Source organism: Eretmochelys imbricata, chromosome 6 (assembly GCF_965152235.1).
Source record: "Eretmochelys imbricata isolate rEreImb1 chromosome 6, rEreImb1.hap1, whole genome shotgun sequence".
Classification (NCBI taxonomy): domain Eukaryota; kingdom Metazoa; phylum Chordata; order Testudines; family Cheloniidae; genus Eretmochelys; species Eretmochelys imbricata.
Window position 1 is genome coordinate 74,856,291 of NC_135577.1, and position 18,790 is coordinate 74,875,080.

At 37.9% G+C, this 18,790-nt stretch overlaps 2 protein-coding genes across 2 annotated transcripts; one reads left to right on the plus strand and one right to left on the minus strand.

The window, feature by feature from the left end:
* The first annotated feature begins 317 nt into the window (after positions 1-317).
* Positions 318-3,480, plus strand: LOC144266557 (fibrinogen-like protein 1). Its single transcript, XM_077819989.1, has 2 exons — positions 318-465; positions 2,783-3,480. The coding sequence occupies exons 1-2, from the start codon at positions 318-320 to the stop codon at positions 3,478-3,480; spliced, it is 846 nt and encodes a 281-aa protein (XP_077676115.1).
* Positions 3,481-17,029: 13,549 nt separating this feature from the next.
* Positions 17,030-18,610, minus strand: CHRM5 (cholinergic receptor muscarinic 5). Its single transcript, XM_077820282.1, has one exon. The coding sequence runs from the start codon at positions 18,608-18,610 to the stop codon at positions 17,030-17,032; it is 1,581 nt and encodes a 526-aa protein (XP_077676408.1).
* Positions 18,611-18,790: the final 180 nt, after the last annotated feature.

The window sequence follows — 18,790 nt, forward strand, 5'->3', positions numbered from 1 at the left end:
TCACCCGCAAAATTGTGTTATGTCGCATTGAATGATATGGTGTAAAGGAACGAGACGAGTTGTATTCTAAGTGATGGGCCACAGTGCTACACATCATAAAAATGATCTGTCAGAAATGCAATGTGACACACTGAGAGAGCAGGGAATGTGAGAGGCGAAAAGCCTGTTTTGGCACAGACTGGCTCTGTTGAAAGCAGGTGTTTCGGTTTTGCCTTCAAGAGTTTTTTTCTGCAAGTAAAAAATCATTTAATTTTAAATGTCAGTCTGTGTTATGTTTTCAGTGTGTATCTCTGCAGAGGGATCGACTCAGAAGAAAGATGAATTTGAAAAGTTCAGTGGGATTTATTCTGCTGTTACTCTTTAAATGTGCGGCGTGGACAAGTGCTGAAGAAGCTGTGGTGCTTGCTAATGCCCACCTTCTCCCTCCAGGAGGCTACCAGAGACTGAGTAACAACAATGAGAAAGGTACTCAGCAAGAGAGGGAGTGGCGGGGATGTATGCACTATTTTACTTTATAGCCTTTACTATCTTTTTTTTCTATGGCACTCACTACCATAGTCTTTGAGTACTTCACAAACATTGATAGGCATCTGAAGGTCAAAGACTGTATTTAGTAATAAATGTTCATATTACTAGTTAGAACTTCTATAATGCCTCTTATTCACAGATCTTGAAATACATTAAAAGTCTAAAACCACTTTACTTACAAAGGATTTTAGTCCCTATCTCTTCCCAGAATGTGTTTTCTTCCAAACGCCTTCTTGGTGTTCAGTTCTTTAGTGTCCCTCTGGTCTGCTGATGGTTTCAATTCTGACAGGCTTCAGTGTATTAATTGATCTTTCCCCGAGGAAAGGAAAGACCATAGACGTTTGGTCAGTGGAAGGTCTGTTAGGGACTTAAGGAAAGAAACCTGGGGCCCAGATGCTGTGAATTATGTCATCATCTCAGAACACTATGCAACAGCAGGTTGAGGACTCTTGATAATCTGGAACTAGAGTTTACCGGAAACCAAATTCTCCTTGTTGGAAAAAGGAAATGCTTTCTGGGAAAAGCCATCCTTGTGAAGTACTCATATTTTGGGTTCACAAAGACATCCTTTTGTTTTGTTCTAGAGAGTTGGGCAAAGGGGGGTCTTTTCTGAACTCTCACTTTGACTATTTAGCTGTAGGCAGATTTTTCCTGTTTGGTGTTTGATAAGTCTTTGGAAAACATGGCTCACCTGAACTATCTCAGGAGCAGAGTTCTCCTTTTCATAATAACCAATTAAGTTCAATACACCGCACGCTAATTCCTATCAGTCTGTCAAAACTCTACAGTAAGCACCAACTAAGGACTGAAAACCCCAGTTCTGTAGTAGTCTGTTATTGGTGCTCTGTAGGTATTTTTCACAAACATTGTCAAAGTATCTCACTGAATATAATATAAATAGCATTTAATGTAACTGGGTTCCTTTCAACTCTGTTCAGAGAATAATAGTATATCTGTGAAGTACTGTCTATTTTAGTTCATGTCTGAGTCTCTGATTAATGGAATAGATACTAAATATTATCCTTCCCTACAAAAGAGGAATTGCTGAGATGTATAAGCATGCTTTTTAGCTCAAAAACCAGACATTGTGGGTTAGTCTCAGAGCTGCTTGAAATCAGCCTGAGTGTCACCAAAGGTTCCTTTGTTGCCTTAATAGAGCCTTATCAGTGATTTACTTAAAACTTATTCAGAAAGGGTGAAATTCATCGCTCTGCAGAGGGCCAGCCCAAAGTTTATGTGCCACTTTTATCCCACCTAAGCCCTTGGCAGCATACAAGTCCCGCTTCAGCCCATAGATTTTCATATTTACAGTGAAGTGAAAAGAAATAGTTTTTTCATCTATTTTCCTGTTATCTATGTTAAATATTTTGTTAGCTCCCCTCTGATCTGTATCTATAAATACTGGGAACAAATGGCCACACCCGGATGTAGTTCCATGAATACAACACCAACTAAAATCAATTAATCAAAATCAGTGTCAAGATCTAGCCATTTATAAATGAAATAATCTGTTTCTAAAGTGTAAAGAAAAGGAGTACTTGTGGCATAAGTACTTGTGGCATGCTCAAATTTATTTGAGCATAAGCTTTCGTGAGCTACAGCTCACTTCATCGGATGCATGCTCAAATAAATTTGTTAGTCTCTAAGGTGCCACAAGTCCTTCTTTTCTTTTTGCAAATACAGACTAACACAGCTGCTACTCTGAAACCTGTTTCTAAAGTGAATTTCTAGGTTTGCCACTTTCTTCTATACGTCTGCATTTGTGAAAGTTGTGCAAATATTCCCTTCATAAACCAACACTGGACATAATCATTAGAATTTAATATAAATTATCTTTTTTGCCAATTCTACATGTATTCCTATCAGTAAAATAGGATTGCATTCCTGCTGTAGAGTTTGGGTAATGATTATATTATAGAGGGGAGATTTTCAGAGACCCAAAGGGTAGCTAAGTACCATACAGTCATTGAAAGACAATGGGAGTTGGGCAAGTAATTTCTTTTTTTGCCTTTGAAAATCTCCCTCACGATCTTACGGGAACATTCTGTCCTGACCATCTGCTGTACGACTTTCATTGATTTTAGTGGGTGTCCCATGTATGGACTGAAGTCAGTATGTGGCCATACTATGTCCTTGTCAAATACCGTTAGGACAATAATTCATTCATTCTGAGGTTAAAAGTACAGAATTTTGAGAGGTTTACAAGTTGAGCAGAGTAAAATGTTAAACATACTTTTCTTTCCCGCCCCTACAGAATATGCAAGGGATTGTTATGAGATTTTTCAGCACTCTGAAGGAAGCGCCAAGGATGGTCTTTATGTCATTCAGCCAATGAAAGATCCTATTGTTGCTTACTGTAATATGGAAGATGGCGGGTGGACGGTAATTCAACACATTACAGCCAATAGCACTGTGGACTTTGATAGGATATGGCATGACTACAAGTATGGATTTGGCTCAGTTCATGACAACTACTGGTTAGGGAATGAATATGTGTATCAGTTAACTAACACGTCAAGGCCATATACACTTAGGGTCAAACTCGTAGACCTAAATGCCGAAATCAAATGGGGAGAGTATGAACCATTCAAAATTGAAGATGAAGAGTCTCAATACAGGATCAGGCTTGGCCTATACAAAGGCAATGCTGCTGACGCCCTGACCCAGGATACAGAAGCATATCTCCATGATAATCAGAAGTTCACTACAAAAGACAGAGACAATGATAACTATTTTCAGAATTGTGCCAAACTAGAGTACAATGGCATTCCAGGTGGAGGGTGGTGGTATGATGCTTGCGCTGGAGCAAATCTAAACCGCAGGAATGTTATATACTGGCAAAAAGACTGCAATAAGGAACATTTGTGCAAGTTTGCCTGGATGATGGTCAAACCCACTGACAATGGCCAGTGTCCTAACAAGGCTTGTCGTTGTGAAAAAGATGAATTGTAGATAATATTACTACATTATGAGGTGAGACAATAAAATCAGCTTCCAAAACTCTCTTTTCAAATGTTTTCTTGATCTCCTGAGTGGACTCCATTGGTTCAATTTTTTTCTAGTCTATAGCATAATTACTTTCTGTGATTATTTCTTCTAGAAACTCTGAAACTAATTTCAAAGTAAAGATGAGCTCATGCTACAAAATTCAGGGACAGACTTTGAACATTCCTAAGTTTTTCCCAGGGTTTTGGTTCCACTTATAGCAGAGTTAAAGTCAGGTGACAATTTCAGATCTGGATCTGGATTCAGATCCTGAATCTCTTCCAAAGTTCAGGGACATTTAGATCGGGGTGGGTGTAGGAGTGGGGGGTGGTACATTCTTCTCTCTAATTCAGACATCAGCTGATTAGATGTACTCATTTTGGACTCTTCTGGTACCAAATAATAAATGCACTAATAAGTATGAGCAATTATTTCAATGATCACCATTCACAGCACAGAGAGGGAAGAATAAATGATAGATCTGTGTGATATCCTGCCTGAAGAAAAAGACTCAGGTTTAGTTGGTGTTTTGTTCCTTTTATTAATGATCTTGAGGAGAGAAGTAAACAGCAGATTCATTAATTCACGGATAGCCTATGTGAATCCTAGATTCATTATGACTAAGGCTGTCAATTAATTGTAGTTAACTCACGCAAGTAACTCAAAAAAAATTAATCGCAATTTAAAAAATTAATTGCACTTATAACAATAGAATACCAATTGAAATTTTTTAAATATTTTGGATGTTTTTCTACATTTTCAATATTGATTTCAATTACAACACAGAATACAAAGTGCACAGTGCTCACTGTATATTATTATTTTTTATTACAAATATATGCACTGTAAAAATAATAAACAAAAGAAATAGTATTTTGCAATTCACCTCATACAAGTATTGAAGTGAAATTTCTTTATTGTGAAAGTGTAACTTACAAATGCAGATTTTTTTTTGGTTATATAACTGCATTCAGAAACAAAACGGTGTAAAACTTTATAGCCTACAAGTCCACTCAGTCCTACTCCTTATTCTGCAGTCACTCAGACAAACAAGGTTAATGCTTTCTGCTTCTTATTTACAGTGTCACCTGAAAATGAGAGCAGGCATTCGCATTGCACTTTTGTAGCCGGCATTGCAAGGTATTTATGTGCAAGATATGCTAAACATTCATATACATCTTCATGCTTTGGCTACTATTCTAGAGGACATGCTTCCATACTGATGATGGGTTCCGCTTGATAACGATTTGATTTGACAAAACGCAAAGAAGATTCCAATGTGAGGTTTCTAAAGATAGCTACAGCATTCGATCCAACGTTTAAGAATCTGAAGTGCCTTCCAAAATCTGAGAGGGACGAGGTGTGAAGCATGCTTTTAGAAGTCTTAAAAGAGTAACACTCTGATGCAGAAACTACAGAACCCAAACCACCAAAAAAGAAAATCAGCCTTCTGCTGGTGGCATCTGACTCAGATGATGAAAATGAACATGTGCCAGTCCACACTGCTTTGGATCGTTATCAGGCAGAACCCATCATCAGCATGGAAGCATGTCCTCTGGAATGGTGGTTGAAGCATGTTGGGTCATATGAATTTTTAGCACATCTGGCACGTAAATATCTTTTAATGCCAGCTACAACAGTGCCATGTGAATGCCTGTTCTCACTTTCAGGTGACATTGTAAACATGAAGTAGGCAGCACTATCTCCTGAAAATTGTAACCAACCTTGTTTGTCTGAGTGATTGGCTGATCAAGAAATAGTGGACTTGTAAACTCTAAAATTTTACATTGTTTTATTTTTGAATGCAGTTTTTTTGTACATAATTCTACATTAGTAAGTTCAACTTTCATGATAAAGAGATTGCACTACAGTACTTGTATTAAGTGAACTGAAAAATACAATTTTGTGTTTTACTGTGCAAATATTTGTAATAAATAAATATAAAGTGAGCACTGTACACTTTGTATTCTGTGTTGTAATTGAAATTAATATATTTGAAAATGTAGTAAACATTCAAAAATATTTAAATAAATGGTATTCTGTTGTTTAACAGCGCGATTAATCGCATGATTAATCGCGATTCATTTTTTTAATTGCTTGACAGCCCTAATTGACATGAATCTGCTAAAGATCTTCCTACATATTCACAATTCAGTCCTGCCACTGTACAAGTTTCATGCTCAAAGAGCTTGCAAGATTGGGACTATAGCCATGACTGTCATCTACTAACCATGTATAGTACATCCAGTAATGGGACTAGAATCAGGCAGAAACGCAGGCCTCTACCAAATGATTTAAAGAAACAGCTCAACTGCCTCGGCCATAAGAGAGGACTGATATGGAAATGTGCAGATCTGACATATTGTATCCAGTAGAGGGCGGCAATGTACATATATGTGAGTCAGAATATTTTCTTCTTATGTAAGTATTCATATTTGCATTTGACATATACATGATTGCTCATTTTCATGTGTCTTGCAAAGTCACCCGCTGTGTGTGTGTGTGTGTGTGTGCGTGCATATGCAGTTGCTGTGTTTACAAGATGCATATTGGTGATCACTGCATCGCAAAGGGCAGCATCAAGCCTTTGCTTTTCATCTGTAGTAAGAGATATTTCAATACATATAACTGTGTCTTCCTAAATCTTACCTCACATGGCTTCTCTCCCCCGTTAGTTCTTTCCCCATTCCCTTTTTTATGAGCCCCAATAGGACTAAATATCCAACAAAGGGTATTTGTTTATTTTTAATAGACTAGCCAGAGTTAATGATCTTGTCAGCCTTTCCATTAGAAAGTCCTATATTCTGGGTTTACAACACCTATAAAATTCTCTCCAAGATGAAACTTGGTGATCAGTTTTAAAAAATTGAAAACAAAATGGTAATTTTTGAGTTGTTGCAATGCAATGCAATGCAAAAAAAAAAAAACAAAAAAACCTTTACACTGTTACCTATATTTCTCTGTTTATTTCTGTGTTGTAGTCTTGCTTCATTTTTAAAATGAAATTTTGCAGGATATTATTCCATTATAAAGACAACGTTAAGGGTGTTGCTTCTCCCCTAATTCATGATATATTTCTAGCCTTTTCTTTTCTTCACATTACAGTAACTCCTCACTTAAAGTCGTCCCGGTTGACGTTGTTACATTGCTGATCAATTAGGGAACATGCTCATTTAAAGTTGTGCAATGCTCACTTATAACGTCCTTCGGCAGCCACCTGCTTTGTCCACTGCGTGCAGAAAGAGCAACCCGTTGGAGCGAGCTGGTGGGGGCTTGGAACCAGGATGGACCGGCAGCCCCCCTATCAGCTCCCTGCTCCCCTAAGTTCCCTGTGTGGCAGCCGCCCAGCAGGCTATCAATTGCCAGGCAGTTCAGCTGTCCCTCTCCCCACTACTGTGTGGGGAAGAGGGGTGCTAATGTCAGGGTGTCCCCCTTCCCCCCACACCTTTACTTCATCTCCACAGTGCGGGGGGGGGGGACACATGGCAGGGCTCAGGATAGAGGGAGCTTTCTGGCAGCAGCTGCTGTCTCAACTTGCTGATCTACTTAAAAAGGCAATGTACTTAGGGTGGGATCAGAGTACTTAAAGGGGCAATCCGCGTCTCTCTCTCACACACAGTGTGTGTCTCTGTCTCTCTCTGCCATGCTGTCTCCCCTCCCTCCATTTGTGCTGCCTTGTAGAGTGTGAGGCTACATTAACAACAATGTGTTAACCCTTGAGAGCTCAGCCGAGTGCTAGTTCATCATTTAGCAGCAAGACATTCCCTGGGAAATATCCCACCCTCTGACTTCACCACCTCAGTCAAGCTTCACAATCATCGTTGCTGTTTACAGTATTAAATTGTTTGTTTAAATCTTATACTGTGTATATGTGTGGCAGTCTTTTGTCTGGAGAAAAAAAATTCCCTGGAACCTAATCCCCCCATTTACATTAAGTCTTATGGGGAAATTGAATTCACTTAACATCGTTTCGCTTAAAGTAGCATTTTTCAGGAACATAACTAGAATGTTAAGCAAGGAGTTACTGTATTGTGATATGTGGATATCTGGAGACGCATTTTGTGATCGCAGATGGATATGGATGCAAATTTTATCTCTAAAGCCCTGCAAATCTGTGGATATCCGCTTTATATCTGCAGATCATTTTTGCAGATCGCAGATGGGATGTGGATACAAATTTCATATCTGTGCAGAGCTCTAAGTATTAGCCTTATTTCACATTTGCTAGCTTTGGATGTTGTTACTCAACTTTGACATTATTTAAACACAGGCATTTTTCTTGTTATGAATATGAAATATAATGTTACTGAATGAATATGAAATATGATATGTCTATAGAAATTTGTTCATTAACAGTCATTAAACAATTTTTAAATTAATCACTTTAAAAAATATAAAGAAAATTATTTATCTTACATCAATCTGGAAAGTTCCTGTTTTCTTGTGCATATGAATAGATTTGTCTTTACTCAGTCCTACTCTGCATCACCAAAATATCTATTTGTTAGTTTTTATTATTGTTTTATGCAAGACATCAGTGTAATAATTAGAAGATCTTCTGTATTACTTTGGAGTTTTCCATTAAAGATGTTTACTCATTAGAGGTTGGCAACCTTCTGCTTTTCAATTTAAAATGGAATCTTTTCATGGAATTTCTTTAAAATGTTAGAAATGTCACATACTTTCCATGCATATTAACGTAAAGAAAAGAAATTACAGCACCTTTCAGGAGGATCCATAGGGGATAATTAGAGAGATGAGAAATAGACTGTGAAATGAAGTAGCTAAGCAGTAAGAATTATTTTTCACCATGTAATGCAAAAGAGACCAGGAATTAAAAGCATAGGTGAGGTCTGCAGGAGATAGGTTAATGTAACTCACATGCTTATATTGCAGTATCTGATGTTCAAATAAAAGAAGAGAAGTAATGAAGAGGAGAGATAGATTATAGTTGAGTCCTATGTGCATATACACATGCAGAAAGTGGGCCATGGCAATTTGGGAAAGACCGGAGGGGTGTGGTAGCTACTAGATATGCTTAGTGGCTGTTTCCAAAGCTGTACATAACAGTTTCAATTAACGGCAAGCATTCTCATAGGTTCCACACTTTCACCGTCTGTGTACTGGAGCTCAAACGAAAAAAAGGTTACAAGTATGGGCATTAGAGACAATACTGTGAACTCAGTGGTTGGTTGATGTAGGACCAAGAGATGTCTGCTATGAGGGCTGGCTCTCAGTACCTGTACTGCTTTGGAATAGGCTACAGATTCCCTTGCTTGCTAGAAACTGAGGAAACAGTCAGCTTTTAGCTCAGGGACTGGAATTCCTGCTGCCTGTAAGGATCTCTGTATTATTGTTTTGCTGAAAAGAGTCTTGAAATGTTTGGTGGGGAACTGTGAGGTTGCCATTCTCCTCTGGCTCTGGAGAATCCAAGTCTCACACACACACATGTTTTTGAAGCCACATTATAGAGACTGAGAAATCATCTCTGTGAGAAGATTAGTGGGCATCTAGATGTATTTGTGTACCAAAGTATAAAAGTGAATATGTTGTGTCAGAATCATGCAATTAAGTGTATGTAACAGCAACAAAGTGGGGAAGTCTGTATAAGGAACAACAGATTTACCGCCTAATAATTTTCATAGAAATCATAAAAAATAGAATAATAGAAATGTAGGTCTGGAAGGCATCTCCAGAAGTCAAGTCCAGCCCCATGTGCTGAACCAAGTATGCTTAGGTGTTGGTCTAATGTCTTCTTAAAAACCTCCACTGATGGGTATTCTGCACCTCCCTTGAAAGCCTGTTGCAGAGTTTAACTATCCTTAGAGTTAGAAAGCTTTTTCTTATATCTAACCTAAATCTCCCTTGCTGCAGATTAAACCCATTATTGCTTGTCCTTCCTTCAGTGGACTTGGAAAATAATTGATCACAGTCCTCATTATAAAAGTAAAAGCATTTCATATATTTTAAGATAGTTATTAGGTCCCCCCTCAGTTTTCTTTTCACAAGACTAAACATGCCCAGTTTTTCTAACCTTTTATCATCTTTGTTGCTCTTCTCTGGACTCTCTCCACTTTGTCCACATCTTTTTTTTTTTTTAAAGTGCGGTACCCAGAAATGGACACAGTATTCCAGCTGAGGCCTCACCAGTTCTTAGTAAAATGGGACAATTACTTCTCATCTCTTACGTATAATACTCCTGTTAATTCACTCCAGAATGATATTAGCCTTTTTAGCAACTGCATCACAATACCTGATATTCCCTTAGTGATCCACTATCATCCCAGATCCTTTTCAGCGGTATTACTATCTAGCCAGTTATTCCTCATTTTGCAGTTGTGCATTTGCTCTTTCCTTCTTATATGTAGTACTTTTCACTTGTCTCTCTTGAATTTCATCTTGTTGATTTCATACCCTAATTCTCCAGTTTGTCACGGTCATTTTGAATTCTAATCCTATCCTCCAATGTGCTTGCAGCCCCTCTGACCTTGGTTTTGTGCACAGATTTTATAAGCATACTCTCCATGCCATTATTCAAGTCATTAATGAAAATAACGAATAATACCAGACCCAGGAAGGACCCCTGCAGGGCCATACTAGATACATCAGCCCAGTTTCACAGTGAACATTAATAATACTCTTTAAGGGTGCTCTTTCAACCAGTTTTGTACCCATCTTATAGTAACTTCAGCTAGACCACATTTCCCTTATTTACTTATGAGAATGTCATGTGAAATGCCTCATCTATCTCTTCCTCCTGATTTGGTGGTCTACAGTGGACCCCTACCATGACATCACCCCTGTTATTTTGCCTTTCATCTTCACCCAGAGAGTTTAATTTGATCTGCCTTTCACCTCCTTCTGGACCACAGAACAAGTGTATATATTCTTGATGTATAATGCAATACCTGCCTTTTTTCCCTGTCTGTCCGTCCTGAACAAACTGTACCTCTCTATACCAATATTTCAATCATGAGATTTATCCCACCACGTCTCATTGGTGCCAAATGGTATGACCTCAAAGGTGCTGCCTTGTATGAGCCCATTTGTCTTCCATTAAAGTTCCTGGGTAATCTAATGTTTACAGTACTTGTTTGAGACTGAAGCCTATGCCAGAGATAGCTTCTGTCCCTAATTCTCCACTGTGTTCAATCTAGCGGTGGCCACAGAATTCAATGGATTAGAGATCCAGCCTTTCTGAGTTTTAGATAACTTCCTGCTGGTCTCTTTGTAGGTGAAAGTGTGCAATATGAAGTCACCCAAGTACTAATAAGAGAGACTAGACTTCAGTTAAAATCTGAGAGTGACAATAATGTGAGATCTTACACCATGGCATTATACAAAGGATTATGAACCACCAAAACCCTGCCAGAGCAGCAGAGATCATGTATGTAAGTAGGCCTTACATAGACTTGAAGGCCAGAAGGGTCCATCATGATCATCTAGTCTGACCTCCTGCACATTGCAGGCCACAGACCCTCACCCACCCACTCTGGTAATAGACCTGTAGCCTCTGACTGAGTTACTGAATTCCTTAAATCATGATTTAAAGACTTCAAGTTACAGAGAATCCACCATTTATACTAATTTAAACCTGCAAGTGACCTGTTCCCTATGCTGCAGAGGAAGGCAACCCCAACTCCCACAGAGTCTTTGATAATCTGATCCAGGGGAAAATTCCCCCCAACCCCAAATACTTATATGCTAGTAAGTATATAGTTAGTAAACCCAGTTACCTGAATTCCATTGTATCGATGTGGTTCCTTCATATTACATTTATTGTATAAAGAGTAAAAGACACAACACTTGGTGATGAGGATGGGATTCTAATCCAGGAATATAGTGAAGCAGAGAGTGATTGCAGAAACTTCGTAAAAGTACAAAGGAAACTGGAGCCTACAGCCCCTGGGAATCAGATTTAACTACACATTTACATAATATTTTAAAGGTTAAAAATTCCTGGTTGTTTGGGGAAAATAGACTTCTTTGATAGCTCAGCAGAGAACTAGCCTACTAGTATTAAGAGACTGGAACAGTATATAATTGCTAATAATATAACTGATGAAAAAAGATGGTGGTTTTACTGAGCGCGATGAGTATTAAAATGTATAACCCGCTATGTAACCTAACACCACCTATTAAATCTGCAGACAAATTATTTGCTGAGATTGTTGAAATTCTACAAAATCATCTCTCCCTAAAACCACTGGTAATTGAAGAGTGTTTCTGCTTTTATAAATGGAATCAAAAAGAAAATGTAACAATTTCTGAATATGTGGCTGAAGTCTGGAAATTAAAAGAGCATTGCCAGTTCAGAGGGAGTTTAATGATGAACTAAGGGGTTCCTAGAGTGGGGTATGCAGAAAGAAAGCAATCCAAAAACAGTAATTTACGGAGACTGATTTAACTCTAAAATGTGCACTAGAAATTGCAGTATCAGTAGACAGACAAACTGGCACAAATTGAACCATTGCCAGTGACAAATGCCACAGTAAAACACAAAACTGAAAGTGATCCAGTACTGGCTAAAATGTATGATATGTAATGAATGAATGGCTTATGCACACAAACAACTTCCAGCTTTCTTTGCTTGAAAAGAACAGTTAAATATATATCAAGGTTGCCTAATGTGTAGTACTAGAGTGGTTATTCCTTCAAAACCCAGACCATATGTATTCTAAGAAGTTGATGAAGGCCATTTGGGAATTGTAAAAATGAAAGTCCTTACCAAGAATTTTGTTTGGTGTCTACAGATTGATACACATGTGAAGGAAATGGAAAAACAATGTCAAGTTTGTCATCAAATGTAACACATGCTTAAACATGCTCCTTTGAATCCTTGGGAGTCACCATGGTAATGAATCCACATAGATTACACTGGACCACTTATGGGACACACTTTTTTTTAATCGCAGTAGATGCTCATTCTAAATGGCCTGAAGTAGTCTGTATGAATTCAACTAACTCACTGCACAGAGTGGAAGTGTTAAGATTATTGTTTTCATGGACAGAAGTTTCTGAATAGATTATCAGTATTAACCGAACTCAATTCACCTCAGAAGAATTTCAGCTGTTTATCAAATAAATGGTATTAAACAGGTTACATCAATTCCATACTTTCCTGGTACAAATGGATTTTTATGCACACATTCAAGCAAGAAATTCCTGAAAGTTCAGATCCAGATTTGGGTTTTGGAGGGTATTTTGGATTTAGAGTTTCGGCTGGCCCATAATATAGATAAGAGCCTTTTGCAAAGTTCAAATCAGAATCTGGGTTCAAACTTCAAACTCTACTGAAGTTTTAGGGTTTGGGGGTATGGGTTTTTGATTCAGCTCTACTTTCCCACAATAAAAGCACCCAATTTTGTAGTGACTTTTCTCTAGGACAATAACAGCATTTTCCAGAATTACATGGGATTCTTTAATTGTTACCATGAGTTCTCATTTATCAAATGTAAACCACTTACCATGTCTCATTGATATTTTTACTTTTTGCTTGTATCAGGTAGAAAGCTTCTTCAAGTGTAACTATCCTTACGAACATTTGTTCTTAGATATATTAAATAAGTTTGACCTGTACAATTAATTTTAAATTGTTATGTACCAAATGTGGCTAGGAAAGAATGTCACAATTTTCTGGAAAGTGTCCAGAATAAGTAATACCGAGATTAGATGTAATTAAAAGTAGAGATGACACCTTTTCATGATGCTGAGTTCTAGTATCGGATCAGAATCACAATTTCCCCCCAAGTTCAGGATTGAGATGGAAGTGTTTGGAGCAGGATTCTTTTTTGAAGTACATGTTCACATCTGGATCCAGAACTATGTGCCCCATAAATTCACAGCATTCTGATCCAGGTCTCAGTTTGGACCTACCTCTGATTAAAAGAAATGAGAAAAAATGACCCCGTGGAAAAATCTTTTAAAAAATTAAGATTGATTGATCTTCCTTCTACAAAATGTTTAAACCAATCTGTGGATTCCTGTAGCATGGGTATGATTCTCTATTGAATCCTATAGGTTGATTTAAAAATTCTAATGAAAAGATAATTCTCTATCAAATTCTATAGGTTAGTTAGAATAATTTCTGTAGATCTCTTTTGGTTTCATCCTTCTTAAATTCAACAGGATTTTTCCACAAAAGGAGTTTTGAGCCCAATCTAGGCCCTGTTGTGTCCTGAGTTCCTCCCACAAAAAGGTGAATATATGCCTCTTTTAATTAGATATTCTATGCTAGAATTCTGAACATCTTTCAAGTCTGCATCTTCAATCAGAATGAAATCTACAGAAGAGTCAGGACTACTTTATTTGTTACTTTTTAGGGGAAAGGGATTGAGAGTTTATGGAAAGAGAGAGGAAATTATGACATTTATTTTGAGTAAGGATTAGATCCTCAAAAATATTCATGTGCAGTTGGACTGGGGAACTCTTACTTAGAGATATAGAAGTTTAACCAAAAAAGACCTCTTCACAAGGTCCCTAGTAAATAACCAATTATCAAAGTTAATGGTTGTATAAAGCAGTGGTTCTCAAACTTTTGTATTGGTGACCCCTTTTGCACAGCAAGCCTCTGAGTGCGACCCCCCCTTATAAATTAAAAACACTTTTTTTTATAGTTAGCACTATTATAAATGCTGGAGGTGAAGCGGGGTTTGGGGTGGAGGCCAACAGCTCTCAATGTCCCATGTAATAACCTCGTGACCCCCTGAGGGGTCAAGGTCCCCAGTTTGAGAACCCCTGGTGTAAAGAATCATTAAAAGAACAGGAATCCAGATAAAGTAAGCTTTTTAGTCTACATTAAGTTTAAAAGGGAGCTTTACAGAACTTGAAACAAGGTATAATTAATAACTAAATTATGTTTTGTTGAGGTTCATGTTACCATACTACATAACAGAAAAGCATAAACATCCTATATTTCTTTTATATAATTCCAGGTATTTACAATGTACCTTGCAGTTTGGTAATGTAATGTCTCAGATGCTAGCAGCATAGTTTGAGCACACATTTCACAATTACATTGAACTGACATAGTTGCATCCATCACTGTATAATCTATCTTATACATCTATTCAGCACAGAGTCCATAAACATTTACAAAACACTCTTGTTTAACAGAAGCCCAAAAGGGACAACAAAAATATCCCATTTAACTTCAGAAGTAGAAGACAATGCTTTACTTTAGCAACAACATTGCAGCTAGCAAGAACTCGTACAGCCTTATACATTTTGCCTTTACTATAGCTTTTGTCACAGATGTGCACATTAATATTGTGTTGAATCAAACACACTATTTATGTGTTTGATCCAATGCAAAATAAGATCAACCCACTATAAGAGCCACTCACTATACACAGAAAAAGTTCTGGATGGTGACAGAGCTAAATCAAAAAAAGGGTCTTCATAAAAACCCATACTTCCCTTTAATAATCATATGCTAAAGTACCAGAAATTACTTGGACAATACAATATACTTCAAAATCAATCATGTTGAATTCAAAATACATTTTTTCACATATTGCTAGCCTTTCATTGACATATATTTTCCCTTTGAAAATTAGGAATATTAAAAAAATTACTTACACAGTGGTCATTTACATGAATTACTTGGATAGTTATAGAAAAAACATGTCTTTCATGATAACTACCATTAACTAAATTATAGGCCAGCTCCACTAAAAACAAACTTCACTGAAAACAATGACAAATTCAGGGTAACTAGCACAAAATCTGCTGCATTATCTCTGCACTGTGCAAGTATTTCATGTCACACTGTATTATCATGTTAAGTATATTGTGACGTGCAATATGGAGATGGGCCCAAATCAAAACTCTAGATCCAAATACCCCTGAAGTTTGATAAAGGCTAGATAGATCTGGATTTGAACCCTGTGACTTGGGCTCATCTCTAGTGCAGTATTTGTAATTCCTTACAGGACCTTTATTTTGTCATCTTTTTATAAACACTTAATTATTCTCAGTCTTTTCTTATACCCTCTGATTTCTGTTGCCATTTCCTTTGTTTCCTCCTGGGTTTTTTGACACTTGATTTTATTACACTGCAGTGAGCCAGATCATTACCCCACTTCAGCAGCTTTGTGCTGCAAGTGGCCGTAATGACAGTGAATCCATCTATATGAGATCTCCTGTCAAACGGAATCCTCCATGCAGCCCCAAACCACAATGCCACCTTGAACACCCCACTCCTCCTTTCAGGAGAGGCATTACTGGGGGATCCTTAGGCCCCAGCAAACCTCAGTTCCTGGAACAGCCCCTTGTGTCCTGCACTAACTTGCACCTGGGCTCAGGGCCTGCACATGCTGGTCCCAGAATACAGGAGCCACAAAGATGGTTAACAGCCACCTTTCCCCTCGCCCAGCAGTTCGACCAGCCCAAAAGATCTGGCCAAAGAGAACATATAATTCCAAACAAATTAATTAGGCAATATTTGTAAAGTTCTTTGAAGATCAAAAGTGCTGCATAAGTGCTAAATAATATTAAGATTAATATAGAAACTATCAGAGGTGAGTCACAAAAAATCTTGTTTTCATCTTCCAGCAGTACCAATTTTCTCAGTATTTTTAATAACTTCATGATATATTGATGACTGCATGACATCAGTTTATATTTTTCCTGTGTTCTGTATATCATTAAACTAAAGGTAGATTTTCTGAGGGGGCGTAGTGGAGTTAAAGAAGAGATTCTAATTTGCACCATCACTTTGCACTGGTATAGTGACTTTAAAATAACCCCTCCAGGTATATGAAGAAATAAAAATTCAGAATTTCTGCTAACTACTTTTTTCCAGGTGATAGTAACTTGTATAATAGCCTTGGTATGGGCATTGGGTTCTTAATATTACACCAATGTAACATTATGCATTACATGACCTATGAGTCCTCCCTCCATCCAGAAAAGTTATCCTACAATAGAACATTTTCTTAGCTTTATACTTGCCTTCAACAGATTTGCCCATTTGGGATCCAAAAGATCCCCCAATGCTTTATTTTGGGCACTACTGTTTTCATTTTTAAATGGTCCTTGTGCCATTTCATCAGGCTATGGAATAGTGTCACAAGGGAAGTAGTGCAAGGTCCAGGGATGTATAAAACTAGAATAGACAAAACACTAGAAAATACACAGGAAAACAGCCTTGCAACTGCAGGGAGATGGACTGGATGACCTAACAGGTCTATCCATCGCTAATTTCCAGGGGTTTGTGATTCACTCTACTAGTTCTCTGGCTGAAAGGGAACACCACAGGCCCCTAAGATGTTGACAGTAATGCAGCTCCATTGCGTGACTGCAGACACCCATAGACACTCATAGCAGCTGCTGCTTTCCTCTGGAACCCATGCACAAGACTGTCATTATGCAAAATTTGGCCTTTCTGTGCGGGAATTTTTGTCTCCAGACATGTAAAGCAACAACTTTGAAAAGAAAGAACTGCAGCCAATTTACGATGCATGGACAATGTCACTACATACTTTTTATGTTTGCCTCTCATTGTATATTTCAATTATAGCAGTTTGGTATTACCCTGCCAATACAACTTCTCTTCCACTTTTTTCTTTTTCCATTGACAGAAGAGTAGCATCTTGAAAGTTTTTCTGAAAGTTTTGTTACAGAGAGCATAACAAATAGGGTTAACAGTGCTATTCACATAGCACAGCCAATATCCAAGGTGCCACAGTGTTAGAGGAATGCAGTCTGAGCAAAATGTGGAGACTAATACCATTATATTGTAGGGAGTCCAAGTGATGATAAAAGCTAGAAGAATGGCACTTAAAGTCTGGGCTGCTTTGCGCTCCTTTATAAGGACCATTCTTTTCCTTTTAGTGATTTGGTTACTTAAATTTGGATCCATGCTTTTGATGGAAGGGTCCTTTGATAAAGCAGCAGAACAAGGAGTTATTTTTACTTTTCGGCAACCATTGTTGGTTTCCTGGGTGCCATCAGCCTTAACCACCAAGTGGAATTTATAGGCTACACATTTTGGACTTTTTTGCACTTGGCTTTTGGCTGGAGATAGAAAGTATTTCTGAGTCTCAAAATCATTTTCCATAGGGTGGTCTTTGATAAAAACTTCCTTATTCTCCTCCTCATTAAACTCTTCTTTCTTATCTTTGGCTGGACTCTTGTAAGTTACTTGAAAAACTGAATCAGTGGCAGGTTTGTCCTCTTCTTCTGAGGATGCGTAGCTGCTGCAGGTGGTTAGCTGGTCTGCCTTAGACCAATCATTACAAGTATTTGGTGTTTGAGGTACTTTTGCAGTGGCTGAAGTGCTTCGACTGGATGAAGACCATGAAGCCTGACACCTCTCCCTTTTGGCTAAATTTTGTTGCTTGCAACTAAAACAGGACTTCAGAAGAGCTTTCTGGGGTTTTATCATCTCAGGCTCTGCCGCAGACTCAGAGCCTTGAAGTTCAGCAAGGTCCTTGGTACGTTTCTCAGTCTCTTTATAAATGCGGCAATATAAAATAGTCATCACTGACACTGGGATGTAGAAAGCAGCAATTGCAGTGCCGAAGGTGATAATGGGTTCATACAAAAATTGTATGTGGCATTCTTCAGATGGGACAGTTCGTTCTCCCACAAAATACTGCCAGCATAAGATTGGTGGTGCCCACAGAATAAAGGAAATTAACCAAGCTAGACCAATCATAATGCCGGCCCTTTTGGGTGTGCGCTTAGCCCTGTAGGTTAGAGGTCTTGTGATGGAAAAGTATCGATCAAAACTGATAACTAGCAAATTCATTACTGAGGCATTGCTAGCTACATAGTCCAATGCTAGCCACAGATCACATGCCAGACTTCCAAGAGACCAATGGCCTATTAGTATATAAGATGTGTAAAGATTCATAGAAAATATTCCAATGATGAGGTCTGCACAAGCAAGGCTGAGCAAATAATAATTGTTAACAGTTTTGAGTTGACTGTTGACTTTGAAGGATATCATTACAAGAATGTTTCCCACTATGGTTATTAGGCTTACAATAGCGGTGACAGTGGCAATTGTAATGACTTCCCAAAGGCTATGCCCTTCTAACTGTTTATGGTTGACAGAAGTACTGTTTACAAAGGTTGAATTTACTTCCATTCTTGTTCTTAGTGTATTATCATCAGGATATTAAGAATGTTTTCTGTACTTGATAATATTTTTTGAAGACACCTGTAAAGAATAAAGGGGAGAGAGAGAGTGCAGCTCATTAAACAGCACAGGACTTTCAACAGACTTATTTAGCACAAAATATTGACATTTTAAGCCATTGTATATATA